Raw genomic sequence first — 15,680 nt, 5'->3', positions numbered from 1 at the left:
ACACGAAACACACTCATGCTACGTCATAATATTGACATTCAGTCCAGTAATCCTCCACTGTAACAGCTCCTTTACTTTGCAGTGAAAATTGATTTGTATATTCTTTGCCTCTGAGTCCTTGTGGGATTTTTTTTTTTCAATTCAAACAGAAAGTCACAAAAACTATAATCATTCCTCATCAGTTCACTCAGTCCCATGCAATTAATTCTTTTTTCATCTTGATCCTTTGTTAGCACCCCTACAAGTTCATCAGTTTTCCACCAGAGCTCCGAAAATGCTCATTTAGTCAGTCCAGCAGTACAGTCAGCCACCAGAAACCTGCACCTGTCAGAGTCCTCTCCACGAATTCGTTGAAGGTGAAACCCCCCTATAGGAACATATTTGCAAAAGCATCACAGTACACCCAGAACTGTCCGCAAATGACAAAAGACCTAAAAATGACCACGGTTAAAGATTTGATGAAAGTTCATAATAATGCAATTGACAAGGAAATTCAGTTATTTCTGAGATATACATTTTAAAGTAATAACTAGAATTATGACTTATAACATTATACCAGAACATATAAGATTTTTAGAAATTTCATGTGTCTGAAACATTTTATTAACATATTTCCATACAAATAACCCAATGAAAGTTTAGTATTAGTTGTTTTGTTTGATTTTTTTATACTGCAGGTTCTTATTAGTCATCAATTTTATACACATCAGTGTATACATGTCAATCTCAATCGCCCAATTCAGCACACCACCATCCCCACCCCACCACAGTTTTCCCCCGTTGGTGTCCATATATCTGTTCTCTACATCTGTGTCTCAACTTCTGCCCTGCAAACTGGCTCATCTGTACCATTTTTCTAGGTTCCACATACATGCGTTGATATACGATATTTGTTTTTCTCTTTCTGACTTACTTCACTCTGTATGACAGTCTCTAGATCTATCCACGTCTCAGGAAATGACTCAATTTCGTTCCTTTTTATGGCTGAGTAATATTCCATTGTATATATGTACCACATCTTCTTTATCCGTTCATTTGTCGATGGGTTGTAGGTTGCTTCCATGACCTGGCTATTGTAAATAGTGCTGCAATGAACATTGGGGTGCATGTGTCTTTTTGAATTATGGTTTTCTCTGGGTATATGCCCAGTAGTGGGATTGCTGGATCATATGGTAATTCTATTTTTAGTTTTTTAAGGAACCTCCATACTGTTCTCCATAGTGGCTGTATCAATTTACATTCCCACCAACAGTGCAAGAGGGTTCCCTTTTCTCCACACCCTCTCCAGCATTTGTTGTTTGTAGATTTTCTGATGATGCCCATTCTGACTGGTGTGAGGTGATACCTCATTGTAGTTTTGATTTGCATTTCTCTAATAATTAGTGATGTTCAGCATCTTTTCATGTGCTTCTTGGCCATCTGTATGTCTTCTTTGGAGAAATGTCTATTTAGGTCTTCTGCCCATTTTTGGATTGGGTTGTTTGTTTCTTTAATATTGAGCTGAATGAGCTGTTTATATATTTTGGAGATTAATCCTTTGTCCGTTGATTCGTTTGCAAATATTTTCTCCCATTCTGAGGGTTGTCTTTTCGTCTTGTTTATGGTTTCTTTTTCTGTGCAAAAGCTTTGAAGTTTCATTAGGTCCCATTTGTTTATTTTTGTTTTTATTTCCATTACTCAAGGAGGTGGATCAAAAAAGATCTTGCTATGATTGATGTCAAAGAGTGTTCTTCCTATGTTTTCCACTAAGAGTTTTATAGTGTCTGGTCTTACATTTAGGTCTCAAATCCATTTTGAGTTTATTTTTGTGTATGGTGTTAGGGAGTGTTCTAATTTCATTCTTTTACATGTAGCTGTCCAGTTTTCCCAGCACCACTTATTGAAGAGGCTGTCTTTTCTCCATTGTATATCTTTGCCTCCTTTGTCATAGATTAGTTGACCATAGGTGCGTGGGTTTATCTCTGGGCTTTCTATCTTGTTCCATTGATCTATATTTCTGTTTTTGTGCCAGTACCATATTGTCTTGATTACTGTAGCTTTGTAGTGTAGTCTGAAGTCAGGGAGTCTGATTCCTCCAGCTCCGTTTTTTTCCCTCAAGACTGCTTTGGCAATTCAGGGTCTTTTGTGTTTCCATACAAATTTTAAGATGATTTGTTCTAGTTCTGTAAAAAATGCCATTTGTAATTTGATAGGGATTGCATTGAATCTGTAGATTGCTTTGGGTAGTATAGTCATTTTCACAATATTGATTCTTCCAATCCAAGAACATGGTATATCTCTCCATCTGTTGGTATCACCTTTAATTTCTTTCATCAGCGTCTTATAGTTTTCTGCATACAGGTCTTTTGTCTCCATAGGTAGGTTTATTCCTAGGTATTTTATTCTTTTTGTTGCAATGGTAAATGGGAGTGTTTCCTTAATTTCTCTTTCAGATTTTTCATCATTGGTGTATAGGAATGCAAGAGATTTCTGTGCATTAATTTTGTATCCTGCAACTTTACCAAATTCATTGATTAGCTCTAGTAGTTTTCTGGTGGCATCTTTAAGATTCTCTATGTATAGTATCATGTCATCTGCAAACAGTGACAGTTTTACTTCTTCTTTTCCAATTTGTATTCCTTTTATTTCTTTTTCTTCTCTGATTGCCGTGGCTAGGATTTCCAAAACTATGTTGAATAATAGTGGTGAGAGTGGACATCCTTGTCTCGTTCCTAATCTTAGAGGAAATGCTTCCAGTTTTTCACCATTGAGAATGATGTTTGCTGTGGGTTTGTCGTATATGGCCTTTACTATGTTTAGGTAGGTTCCCTCTGTGCCCACTTGCTGGAGAGTTTTTATCATAAATGGGTGTTGAATTTTGTCAAAAGCTTTTTCTGCATCTATTGAGATGATCATATGGTTTTTATTCTTCAATTTGTTAATATGGTGTATCACATTGATTGATTTGCGTATATTGAAGAATCCTTGCATCCCTGGGATAAATCCCACTTGATCGTGGTGTATGATCCTTTTAATGTGTTGTTGGATTCTGTTTGCCAGTATTTTGTTGATTGAGGATTTTTGCATCTATATTCATCAGTGATATTGGTCTGTAATTTTCTTTTTTTGTAGTATCTTTGTCTGGTTTTGATATCAGAGTGATGGTGGCCTCATAGAATGAGTTTGGGAGTGTTCCTTCCTCTGCAATTTTTTGGAAGAGTTTGAGAAAGATGGGTGTTAGCCGTTCTCTAAATGTTTGATAGAATTCACCTGTGAAGCCATCTGGTCCTGGACTTTTGTTTGTTGGAAGATTTTTAATCACAGTTTCAATTTCATACTTGTGATTGGTCTGTTCATATTTTCTGTTTCTTCCTGGTTCAGTCTTGGAAGGTTATACCTTTCTAATAATTTGTCCATTTCTTCCAGGTTGTCCATTTTATTGGCATAGAGTTGCTTGTAGTAGTCTCTTAGGATGCTTTGTATTTCTGTGGTGTCTGTTGTAACTTCTCCTTTTTCATTTCTGATTTTATTGATTTGAGTCCTCTCCCTCTTTTTCTTGATGAGTCTGGCTAACGGCTTATCAATTTTGTTTATCTTCTCAAAGAACCAGCTTTTAGTTTTATTGATCTTTGCTATTGTTTTCTTAGTTTCTATTTCATTTATTTCCGCTCTGATCTTTATGATTTCTTTCCTTCTGCTAATGTTGGGTTTTGTTTGTTCTTCTTCCTCTAGTTCCTTTAGGTGTAAGGTTAGATTGTTTACTTGAGATTTTTCTTGTTTCTTTCGGTAGGCTTGTATAGCTATAAACTTTCTTCTTAGAACTGCTTTTGCTGCATCCTGTAGGTTTTGGATCGTTGTGTTTTCAGTGTCATTTGTCTGTAGGTATTTTTTTATTTCCTCTTTGATTTCTTCAGTGACCTCTTGGTTATTTAGTAACGTATTGTTTAGCCTCCATGTGTTTGTGTTTTTTACGTTTTTTCCCTGTAATTCATTTCTAATCTCATAGCGTTGTGGTCAGAAAAGATGCTTGATATGATTTCAATTTTCTTAAATTTACTGAGGCTTGATTTGTGACCCAAGATGTGATCTATCCTGGAGAATGTTCCGTGCGCACTTGAGAAGAAAGTGTAATCTGCTGTTTTTGGATGAAATGTCCTATAAATATCAATGAAATCTATCTGGTCTATTGTGTCATTTAAAGCTTCTGTTTCCTTATTTATTTTCATTTTGGATGATCTGTCCATTGGTGTAAGTGAGGTGTTAAAGTCCCCCACTATTACTGTGTTACTGTCAATTTCCTCTTTTATAGCTGTTAGCAGCTGCCTTATGTATTGAGGTGCTCCTATGTTAGGTGCATATATATTTAGAATTGTTATATCTTCTTCTTGGATTGATCCCTTGATCATTATGTAGTGTCCTTCCTTGTCTCTTGTAACATTCTTTATTTTAAAGTCTATTTTATCTGATATGAGTATTGCTACTCCAGCTTTCTTTTGATTTCCATTTGCATGGAATATCTGTTTCCATCCCCTCACTTTCAGTCTGTATGTGTCCCTAGGTCTGAAGTGGGTCTCTTGTAGACAGCATATAGATGGGTCTTGTTTTTGTATCCATTCAGCAAGCCTGTGTCTTTTGTTTGGAGCATTTAATCCATTCACGTTTAAGGTAATTATCGATATGCATGTTCCTATGACCATTTTCTTAATTGTTTTGGGTTTGTTTTTGTAGGTCCTTTTCTTCTCTTGTGTTTCCCACTTAGAGAAGTTCCTTTAGCATTTGTTGTAGAGCAGGTTTGGTGGTGCTAAATTCTCTTAGCTTTTGCTTGTCTGTAAAGCTTTTGATTTCTCCATCAAATCTGAATGAGATCCTTGCCAGGTAGAGTAATCTTGGTTTTAGGTTCTTCCCTTTCATCACTTGAAGTATATCATGCCACTCGCTTCTGGCTTGTAGAGTTTCTGCTGAGAAATCAGCTGTTAACCTTATGGGAGTTCCCTTGTATGTTATTTGTCATTTTTCCCTTGCTGCTTTCAATACTTTTTCTTTGTCTTTAAATTTTGCCAATTTGATTACTGTGTGTCTCGACGTGTTTCTCCTTGGGTTTATCCTGTATGGGACTCGCTGCGCTTCCTGGACTTGGGTGGCTATTTCCTTTCCCATGTTAGGGAAGTTTTCGATTATAATCTCTTCAAATATTTTTTCTGGTCCTTTCTCTCTCTCTTCTCCTTCTGGGAACCCTATAATGCGAATGTTGTTGGCGTTTAATGTTGTCCCAGAGGTCTCTTAGGCTGTCTTCATTTCTTTTCATTCTTTTTTCTTTAGTCTGTTCCACGGCAGTGAATTCCACCATTCTGTCTTCCAGGTCACTTATCCGTTCTTCTGCCTCAGTTATTCTGCTATTGCTTCCTTCTAGTGTAGTTTTCATTTCAGTTATTGTATTGTTCATCTCTGTTTGTTTGTTCTTTAATTCTTCTAGGTCTTTGTTAAACATTTCTTGCATCTCCTCGATCTTTGCCTCCATTCTTTTTCCGAGGTCCTGGATCATCTTCACTATCAGTATTCTGAATTCTTTTTCTGGAAGGTTGCCTATCTCCACTTCATTTAGTTGTTTTTCTGGGGTTTTATCTTGTTCCTTCATCTGGTATTAGCCCTCTGCCTTTTCATCTTGTCTGTCTTTCTGTGAATGTGGTTTTTGTTCCACAGGCTGCAGGATTATAGTTTTTCTTGCTTCTGCTGTCTGCCCTCTGGTGGTTGAGGCTATCTAAGAGGCTTGATGGGAGGCTCTGGTGGTGGGTAGAGCTGACTGTTGCTGTGGTGGTCAGAGCTCAGTACAACTTTAATCCACTTGACTGTTGATGGGTGGGGCTGGGTTCCCTCCCTGTTGGTTGTTTTGCCTGAGGCAACGCAACACTGGAGCCTACCTGGGCTCTTTGGTGGGGCTAATGACAGACTCTGGGAGTTCTCATGCCAAGGAGTACTTCCCAGAACTTCTGCTGCCAATGTCCTTGTCCCCACGGTGAAACAGAGCCACCACCCCCCGCCTCTGCCGGAGACCTTCCAACACTAGCAGGTAGGTCTGGTTCAGTCTCCCCCGGGGTCACTGCTCCTTCCCCTGGGTCCCGATGCGCACACTGTTTTGTGTGCGCCCTCCAAGAGTGGGGTCTCTGTTTCCCCCAGTCCTGTCGTAGTCCTGCAATCAGTTCCCACTAGGCTTCAAAGTCTGATTCTCTATGAATTCCTCCTCCCGTTGCCGGACCCCCAGGTTGGGAAGCCTGACGTGGGGCTCAGAACCTTCACTCCAGTGGGCGGACTTCTGTGGTATAAGTGTTTTCCAGTCTGTGAGTCACCCACCCACCAGTTTCGGGATTTGATTTTACTCTGATTGCGCCCCTCCTACCGTCTCATTGTGGCTTCTCCTTTGTCTTTCGATGTGGGGTATCTTTTTTGGTGAGTTCCAGTGTCTTCCTGTCGATGATTGTCCAGCAGCTAGTTGTGATTCTGGTGCTGTTGTCCTTCTACTCCGCCATCTTGGTTCCTCTCTCAATACATATTTCTATAATGTAACACCTTTTAGACTTTAAGGTCCATGATAATAAGGATTGTGTATTTGTGTTGCAGGCCTTGGGTGTATTTGTGTAATTTGTATATTTAGGTATGAATATACCTGGAGATATATTTGTATGTAAATATAGCAATAATAGCTACCACTTGCATGTTTACCATGTATTAAACACTATAACAGCTTTGTATACATTATCTAATCTTTATAATAACCCTTTTAAATAGAGCACTATCTCATTTTACAGATGAAAGTAACTAGCTTAGACAAGTTATGATACATACCACCCAAGATCATACAACTAGTTAGTAGGATAGGTGGAATTCAAACATAGTTCTGTCTGACCCCAGAGCATAGACCCTTAATCACACTCTGCCACCAAAATGACTTATGTATGTATATTAGTTTGCTAGAGCTGCCATAACAAAGTACCGCAAACTGTGGCTAGCTTAAAATAACAGAAATTTATTATCTTATCATTCTAGAGGTTAGAAGTCTGAGGTCAAGGTGTGGTCAGGATTGGTTCCTTCCTTGATGTTCCTTGGCTTGTAGGTGCATCACTCCAGTCTCTGCCTTCATGTTCATATAGAATTCTCCCTGTGTGCTTGTCTCTGTCCACATTTCCCTTTTTTATAAGGATAGCAGTCATATTGGATTAAGACTCATATTAATGACCTCAGTTTATCTTGATTACCTCTGTAAAGATCCTGTCCCCAGGGTGGGGGGTTCCTGCTCTGTCCCTGCCCATCACTACCCCAACTTTTTAAAAAAGAGAGACTTTTTCTCCAAATAAGGTCGTATGCTGAGGTACTGGCAGTTAGGACTACAGCATATCTTTTTTGAGGGGACACAATTCAACCCATAACAGTATTTATGTATGTAAAACTTCTAAAAGTGCATGTGTATGTGTGTGTGTGTCTGTGTGTGTGTGTGTTTATATATACATGTTTTTTCTATTTTAGCCCATCATACCTTTTGCAGTTTAACATGGGGCATATTGAAGTCCTTTTACAAAGGTAAGATCATTTAGATGGCATCTCAGAATTAAATAGTAATGTTAAAATAGTCCTTGTCAAGATCAGGGGAGACTACTTTCTCTTTGCCAGACCCTAGTTAATTAATTGATTATTTTATAAAATAGTGAAGCAGATATTCACAGCAGAGATAGAAGTGAACCAAAGATGTTTTTACAACAAAATCTCTTATTTTAAACGAAAGATAATTTTAAAATATTGTCTTCTAAGGAGGTTTCCAGTCATCTGCTTCTAAGGTTTCTTTGCTTATTTCAGAAGTTGATAAATTAAACCACCTCTATCCCACTGCAGCCTCGTCTGATCTAAGGAGGGGTGGTCAATAAAAGAAATTCATCCTTGGTTTTGCTTCATGGACACAATCTGTGAACTGCATCAAAAGGAAGGAAGTGTCTTAACTCCACCTTTTATAACTTAGATTATTGATAGTGATATCGTTCAATAGCTTTTCTCATTTGAGGCACTAATAAGAAGGAAGACTTTCTCTTTTAACAAAAAATTACCAAGTAACGTGTATGCATAGTTTTCCCAGACAGATAAAATTTAAGAATTTTGCAAAACTCTATATGCTTTGTTTTCTTTTTCTATAACATGTTTAAATTATCTCTTGAGATCAGTCAGGGCCTTTCAGTACTATCCTCTAGGAATACTAGTGACAGTTTATTAATCCCATCTCTTCCCAGGTGAAGGAAGATTTGTAACATGGCAAATGTCCAAAGCCTCGGCCTACAAGGCAGGAATTTCCAAGGGTCTCCTGGCACAAGTAGTTATTAACTCTAAATTTACTGTATTATGTATGTCTTAATGATTTTACATTTTTACTTAGCTTCTGTTATATTCATAAAATGAGAATATGTATTGATTTCAATCTTAAGTTCTATAGTCTTAAGATTTCCAAACTGTTTAGTCATTGAGCCAAAAAACATAACATTTTTAATTCCTTGTATGGTTAGAATAAGAACCTGGAGCCTGAGATAATATTTTTTGCCACAGATCTTAAATATTTAGTTAACAATGATTGTAGAACTTAATAATCACAAATGGAAAGCATTAATTTATATATATATATATATATATAAAGAATTGAAAAGATTTTACCAATTAATCAATTAGAATACTTAGTATTATATCAGGTATAATTGATTTCTTAGCACTTGCTGTGGAAGATCTACTGATCTGATACCAGGAAATAAGCCCTGAGTGGGCTGCTTTTGGTTAGATTTGGATATCAGTAGCCAAATCAAAAGACAGATCAAAGGTGGGTTAAGAATTTTGACTAGGTTCTTCAACAGAATTTCTCCTTAATATGCATTTTTTAAGTATTTAAATTTCAATTTTTGCTTTATTTTTCCTAAAATGAAGAATAATTCTAGAGCAGTTTAGAAAACCATGTTGATAAATTTTAATATTCTCTTCCAGAACAGAGGAGTCTGTTTTCTCCAAAGGATTGGTAAGACTTGTTTGCACCCATTTAAATACATAGTCATGTTGACAAATACAGCTGTTGACTTTACCATATATGTATCTCTGCATATATTTTCACCTGTAGGATCTGTTGGAGAATGGTTTATTGAGAATAGAGGACAACAGTCTACTTCACCAGTACTTAGAAATCAAGAGTTTTCTTACTGTACCTCAGGTAAGTAAAATATGTATTCTAATCTTGAAAAAAGCCCCTTTCCTATTCTGAACTTAAGTAAAGGTCTTTTCAGACTCCTCTCCCACTTTCTTCTCCATATCCTTTGAAAACTCTAGTGCCTTGCTGTCCAATAGAACTTTTTGTGATGGTAAAATTGTCCTATTATCTGTGCCATACAGTTTGAAAGCCACTAGCCACATTGAACACCGGAGATGTTCACTTGAAATGTGGAACTGAATTCTAAATTTTATTTAATTTAAATTAATTTAAACTTAAATAGCTATATGTGGCTAGTGGCTGCTATAGTTGACAGCATAGCATCTAGTGGAAAAATATAACTTGCGTCCTCAACACTTTGGTTCTGTAGAAATCCTGGAAAATGAAGCTCCTTACTTTTATCATAACTCAAGTCCTCAGGACTCCATCAAGGCGTGTATAACTCATTACTACAAAGACATTTTTTTTTCCCTCCTGTGATTTATTTTGCCTGTTTATTAGTTATCATAGCCAAGTAGGTCTTAGATGTCAATGTAGAAAATTGTTTTTCCACTATTTAAATAGAAAAATATGGCTTTTATTAGTATAATAAGCCTGATTATTTTAAATTAATGGATTATATTTCTGTATGTTCGCTTTCAGTTTTTGGCCACTCTAGACATAATTGAAAATTACTTCTAATGATATACTTTGTAACACCCACTCAATAGCACTTACAAAATGGATTGTACTAAGCTCCCTGTAGACAAAACAGTAGAATGAAAGGCTCAGGGAAAAATTTACTTCATCTTTAAATCTCTTACCCTCATTTCTCTGAATTTTTAGTGTCCATTGATAATGTAGTTGTTTCTTTGTAGTCAGTATAATCTAACGTTTGAATTAAAATTTTTTTTATTTCCAGGGCTTAGTCAAAGTAATGACACTCTGCCCCACTGAGACATTGGTATGTAAATGTCTGGAACTAAATGAGTTGCAGTGAGAAATTTTAATAAATAATTTAATCTTTAGTTTATGTAACAATATTATTTGTTCCATTTTAGAGGAAAAAGGGTTTAGCTATGCTTCAGCTGTATATTAACAAGTTGGATCCACAAGGGAAATATACTTTATTTAGGTATGTATCAATGGTTAATTTTGAAATGTGTGGTTGATTAAAAACCAAATTAATGCCATTAATTATTCTAGGTTACTGTATTTCGGTGTGTTTTACATGTAATTCTTCTCTACTTGGAAGCCATATTAAATTCTCTTCTCTGTGATAGGTAGTGAAGGGTTAATCAAAAATTATGGATACATATATAAATATATATTACATGAATAATAGTATATATTTCAGTTTAATTGAAATACCCTACAATTAAAATAGACTTAGAAGGTTAAACTGAGATTGGTGGGGCTCCTGCTAGAGCTTTACATATGTCGATAATGTCCATTATTCACAGTTGAAATTAATGGCTTTGGAGTTATAACTTTTGACAGGCTATATACACCTTAACAGTGGAGCTTATTAATAGTACTGTTTGAGGAGGAAAAGATTCTAGCAACTCTCTGAGTTGAAGATCAGCAAACTTTCTTAAAGGGCCATAAGTAAGTATAGACTTTGTGGGCCACACAGTCTCTGTTGCAGCTGCTCAACTTTGTAGTGAGGGTAAGTGTTACAATAAAACAACAACAGTAGGCTGGATTTGGCCTACAGACCTTAGTTTGTTGATACCTAGGTAATAAAAATGAGTTAAAACCAAATTGGGGCAATGTCAGAGTGCTAAGAAGTGTTCTTTGGGATTGGCCAATACTAGCACTCTTGATTCTATCTTTTTTTCATTTCTATTGATAGAGTCAGAGCAGGTTTATGAAACCTCAGTTTGATGCTTATGTCTTTTTTTTTTTTTTAATTTTATTTATTTATTTATTTATGGCTGTGTTGGGTCTTCGTTTCTGTGCGAGGGCTTTCTCTAGTTGTGGCAAGCGGGGGCCACTCTTCATCGCGGTGCGCGGGCCTCTCACTATCGCGGCCTCTCTTGTTGCAGAGCACAGGCTCCAGACGTGCAGGCTCAGTAATTGTGGCTCACGGGCCTAGTTGCTCCGCAGCATGTGGGATCTTCCCAGACCAGGGCTCGAACCCGTGTCCCCTGCATTGGCAGGCAGACTCTCAACCACTGCGCCACCAGGGAAGCCCGATGCTTATGTCTTATACCAGCTTCCTATTCTGATCTACCTGTATTCCTACCCAAAAATCTCTCCCTTCTTCTTAAGCTCATTACTGAGTTTCCTTTCTTTGCAATTAAGTTAGTCTAACCAGACTAGTCTAACAGGGAATAATTTGGGGAGTTTTTAGGCTATTACACTAGTGACCATCCTTGCCATGTTAAATCATTGCAACTATATGCATAAAAAGATTCAAATTTGGTTTAATAGAAATTTCGTGTTGGAAAGACCCAGTTAAAATAGAATTTGCCAGTTAGTGAGGGCAGAAATCATAATAGGTGACTTTGTAATTGGTTGATCACCTTGCTAGTTGTCTGCACTGGTTTTTGTATTCCTAGAAATAGCACATGCCCTATTTAAATTTGTAAAACTTTCATCTTCACTTAATTATATGCAGTCTAGATAATTTCAAATGTATTGTAATTTTGCTTTAAAGGTGCTTATTGAATACAAGTAATCACTCAGGTGTGGAGGCCTTTATTATTCAAAATATCAAAAATCAAATTGACATGTCATTAAAGGTAAGAGCATAACTAAGGTGTCATTTATCAATTTATTTTATTTTGTAGGATATATTTGTTCATTTGTGGAATATATTAAAGTGGAATTTTGCTCTATGGACGTTTTATATCTCTAGTATTAGGGTACAGGCATACCTCAGAGATAGTGCGGGTTTAGTTCCAGACCACCACAATAAAGCAAAAATCTCAGTAAAGCGAGTCACACAAATTTTTTGGTTTCCCAGTGCATATCAAAGTTAATTACACTATAATTTAGTCTGTTAAGTGCAATATTATGTCTAAAAAAACAATGTAAATACCTTAATTTTAAAATACTTTATTTCTAAAAAATGCTAACCATCATCTGAGCTTTCAGTGACTTGTAATCTTTTTGCTGGTGGAGGGTCTTGCCTCGATGTTGATGGCAGCTGACTGATCAAGGCGGTGGTTGCTGAAGGTTGGGGTGTCTGAGGCAATTTCTTAACATAAGACAACAATGAAGATTGCCACATAGATTGACTCTTCCTTTCACGAATGATTTCTCTGTAACATGCAATGCTGTTTGACAGCATTTTACCTACAGTAGAACTTCTTTGAAAATTGGAGTCAATCCTCTCAAACTCTGCCACTGCTGTATCAACTAAGTTTATGTAATATTCTAAATCCTTTGTTGTTATTTCAACAGTCTTCATAGCATCTTCACCAGGAGTCCATTCCGTGTCAAGAAACAATTTTCTCTGCCCACCCATGTGAAGCAATTCTTCGTCCGTTCAGATTTTATCATTGAGATTGCAGCCATTCAGTCACATCTTCAGGCTCCACCTCTAATTCTAGTTCTCTTGCTATTTCCACCACATTTGTAGTTACTTCCTCCACTGAAGTCTTGAACTCTTCCTAGTCATCTTTGAGGGTTGGAATCAACTTCTTCCAAACTCCTGTGAAGGTTGATATTTTGACCTTTTCCCATGAATCAGGAATGATTCCGGAAGGTTTTCAATTTGCTCTGTGCCGATCCATCAGAAGAATCACTGTCTATGGCAGCTATAGCTTTATGAAATGTACTTCTTAAAGAATAAGACTTTAAAGTTGAAATTGAAATTACTCCTTTTTCCATGGGCTGCAGAATGGATATTTTGTTAGCAGGCATGAAGACAACCTTAATCTCATTTTACATCTCCATTAGAGCTTTTGGGGGATGAGGTACATTGTCAGTGAGCAGTAATATTTTGAAAGTAGTCTTTTTTTCTGAGCAGTAGGTCTCAACAGTAGGGTTAAGATATTCAGTAAACCATGTTATAAACATATGTGCTGTCATCAAGGTTTTGTTGTTCCATTTATACAGCACAGGCAGAGTAGATTTGGCATGATTCTTACAGGCCCTAGAATTTTTGGAATGGTAAAAATTAAGCATTGGCTTCAACTTCAAGCTACCAGCTGTATTATTACTCTGAGAGTCAGTCTGTCCTTTGAAGCTTTGAAGTCAGGAATTTTCTCCTCTAGCTGTGAAAGCCTAGATGGCATCTTGTTTCAGTGTAAGACTGTTTTCATCTACATTGAAAATCTTTTGGTTAGTATAGCTACCTTCATTAATTACCTTAGCTAGATTTTCTGGATAACTTACTGCAGCTTCTGTATCAGCACTTGCTGCTTCACCTTGCACTTTTATGTTCTGGAGATGGCTGCTTTCCTTAAATCTCATGAACCAACCTCTGCTAGCTTCAAACCTTTCTTCTGCAGCTTTCTAACCTCTCTTAGCCTTCATAAAATTGAAGAGTTAGGACCTTGCTCTGGATTACGTTTTGGCTTAAGAGAATGTTGTGGCTGGTTTGATCTTCTATCCAGACCACTAAAACTGTCTCCATATCCGCAATAAGGCTGTTTCACTTTCTTATCATTCATGTGTTCACTGGAGCAGCACTTGTAATTTCCTTCAAGAACTTTTCCTTTGCCTTTACAATTTGGCTTAACTGTTTGGCACAAGAGGCCTATCTCGGCCTTCGACATGCTTCCTCTCTAAGCTTAATCATTTCTAGCTTTTGATTTAAAATGAGACATATATGACTCTTCCTTTCACTTAAATACTTTGTAGGGTTATTAATTGGCCTAATTTCAATATTGTTGTGTCTCAGGGAATAGGGAGGTCCAAGGAGAAGGAGAGAGATGGGGGAATGGCCAGTCATTGGAGCAGTTGGAACACACACACACACACACACACACACACACACAGCACGTTTTGATTAAGTTCATCGTCTTATGTGAGCGTGGTTCGTGGTGCCCCAAAGGAGTTAACGATTGTAACATCAGAGATCATTGATCACAGATCACCATGACAAATATATATTAATGAAAGTTTGAAAATTTTGAGAATTATCAAAATGTGACACAGATGTGAAGTGAGTAAATGCTGTTGGAAAAATGGTGCTGATAGAGTTGCTTGACACAGAGTTGCCATAAACCTTCAATATGTAAAAAATGCAGTAAAGGGAAGTGCAGTAAAATGAGGTATGCCTGTATATTTTTTTCTCCATTTCTACTCTTTTTTAAAAACCTGGATTTTGAAATTTGTTAACTATAGACTTAAATTGTATTAATTTTTCAAACTGATAATATGACTTTTTTGTTCTGCTGTGTACTTGTGAAATGTTAATGGAAACTGAAGTCTATTTGTGAATACTCAGTAATTCCATATAGAGAACAGAGAAAGAGCACACCAGTGCTTTCAAACTAGCAGAGTTTGTTCTAGGTGTCCAGAAATAGTGAATGAAAGAATGGAAGTTAAAGTTAAAAATATATATTTTAAATGTGTAATAGCTTATTTTTATAGTATCAAGGTATTAGAAAAACACATATATCTAACAACCTATTATTTAAAGCCTTTCTCAATTTTTCTTTTGCTTCTCAGAGAACATATAACAAATGGTTTACAGGACCGCAGCTGATTTCCCTTCTAGATTTGGTACTTTTTCTCCCAGAGGGTGCTGAAACAGATCTACTGCAAAACTCAGATAGGTGAGGTGACCATTACTAAGGTTCACATAGTAAATTCAGAATAAAATGTGAAACCCCTGCTTTGGGAACCTTAACTAAAATAAAACATATTTTCCTGTGATTTTATAATCAGTGGTTAGTTCATCAAATTACATAAAGATTTTCATATTTAAGTAATTAGATATTGTATAAAGACAAAATCAAAAATTCTTCTTTCCAGAACTATGACTAACAGTATGATTTTGTACCTTTGATGTACCTAGCTCATAGAGATTTGGGACTATAGCACTGGTGACTAAACACTAAGAATTTCGTGTATATAACTTATAAAAGGCTTATACATTTGGATTTTATTGTTTTATTTCCAGGACATACATCAATTTTTTTCATATACAACATGTAATCTTACTTTCAGTATACTCGAATGAATGTTGAGAAATGGTTGTAAGCATTTTTAAAAGGAATCTTAAAATTCAGGAAACAAAAGACAGTACTCTCGGACATTAAAGATAACAAGTCTCCCTTGGGGGAAAAACGAATAGTAATTTTCACAATTATATTTTGTGAACTTGGAGAACAAAAGTAATAAGTTATGTTAAGGGGGTAAGATATGTGATAAGATATTTTAGCAGTCCATCGCCTTAACCACTCGCCCACCTCGTCATTTGCTGATAAGATATTTTAAAGGGAAAGGTTTCTAATGGCAAACGTAATTGTAGAAATATACCCAAGGTTTTAACTTACCTTTATTCATTGAAATTGTTGATTATATGAAACTGTACTGT

General features: G+C 36.4%; 1 protein-coding gene across 3 annotated transcripts in view; it reads left to right on the top strand.

Moving 5' to 3' along the window:
• Window positions 1-15,680, top strand: part of GLMN (glomulin, FKBP associated protein) — a 53,304-nt gene that overhangs the window by 26,646 nt on the left and 10,978 nt on the right. For all 3 annotated transcript variants that reach the window (XM_057544818.1, XM_007169601.2, XM_007169600.2), the window contains exons 9-15: window positions 7,498-7,551; window positions 8,986-9,016; window positions 9,116-9,205; window positions 10,104-10,145; window positions 10,243-10,316; window positions 11,844-11,928; window positions 14,810-14,916. In XM_057544818.1, coding sequence (XP_057400801.1) covers window positions 7,498-7,551; window positions 8,986-9,016; window positions 9,116-9,205; window positions 10,104-10,145; window positions 10,243-10,316; window positions 11,844-11,928; window positions 14,810-14,916 — 483 coding nt within the window. The remainder of the gene's footprint in view (window positions 1-7,497; window positions 7,552-8,985; window positions 9,017-9,115; window positions 9,206-10,103; window positions 10,146-10,242; window positions 10,317-11,843; window positions 11,929-14,809; window positions 14,917-15,680) is intronic.

The sequence above is a fragment of the Balaenoptera acutorostrata genome, chromosome 1 (assembly GCF_949987535.1).
Source record: "Balaenoptera acutorostrata chromosome 1, mBalAcu1.1, whole genome shotgun sequence".
NCBI lineage: Eukaryota > Metazoa > Chordata > Mammalia > Artiodactyla > Balaenopteridae > Balaenoptera > Balaenoptera acutorostrata.
This window is presented reverse-complemented; position numbering and strand designations above follow the sequence as displayed.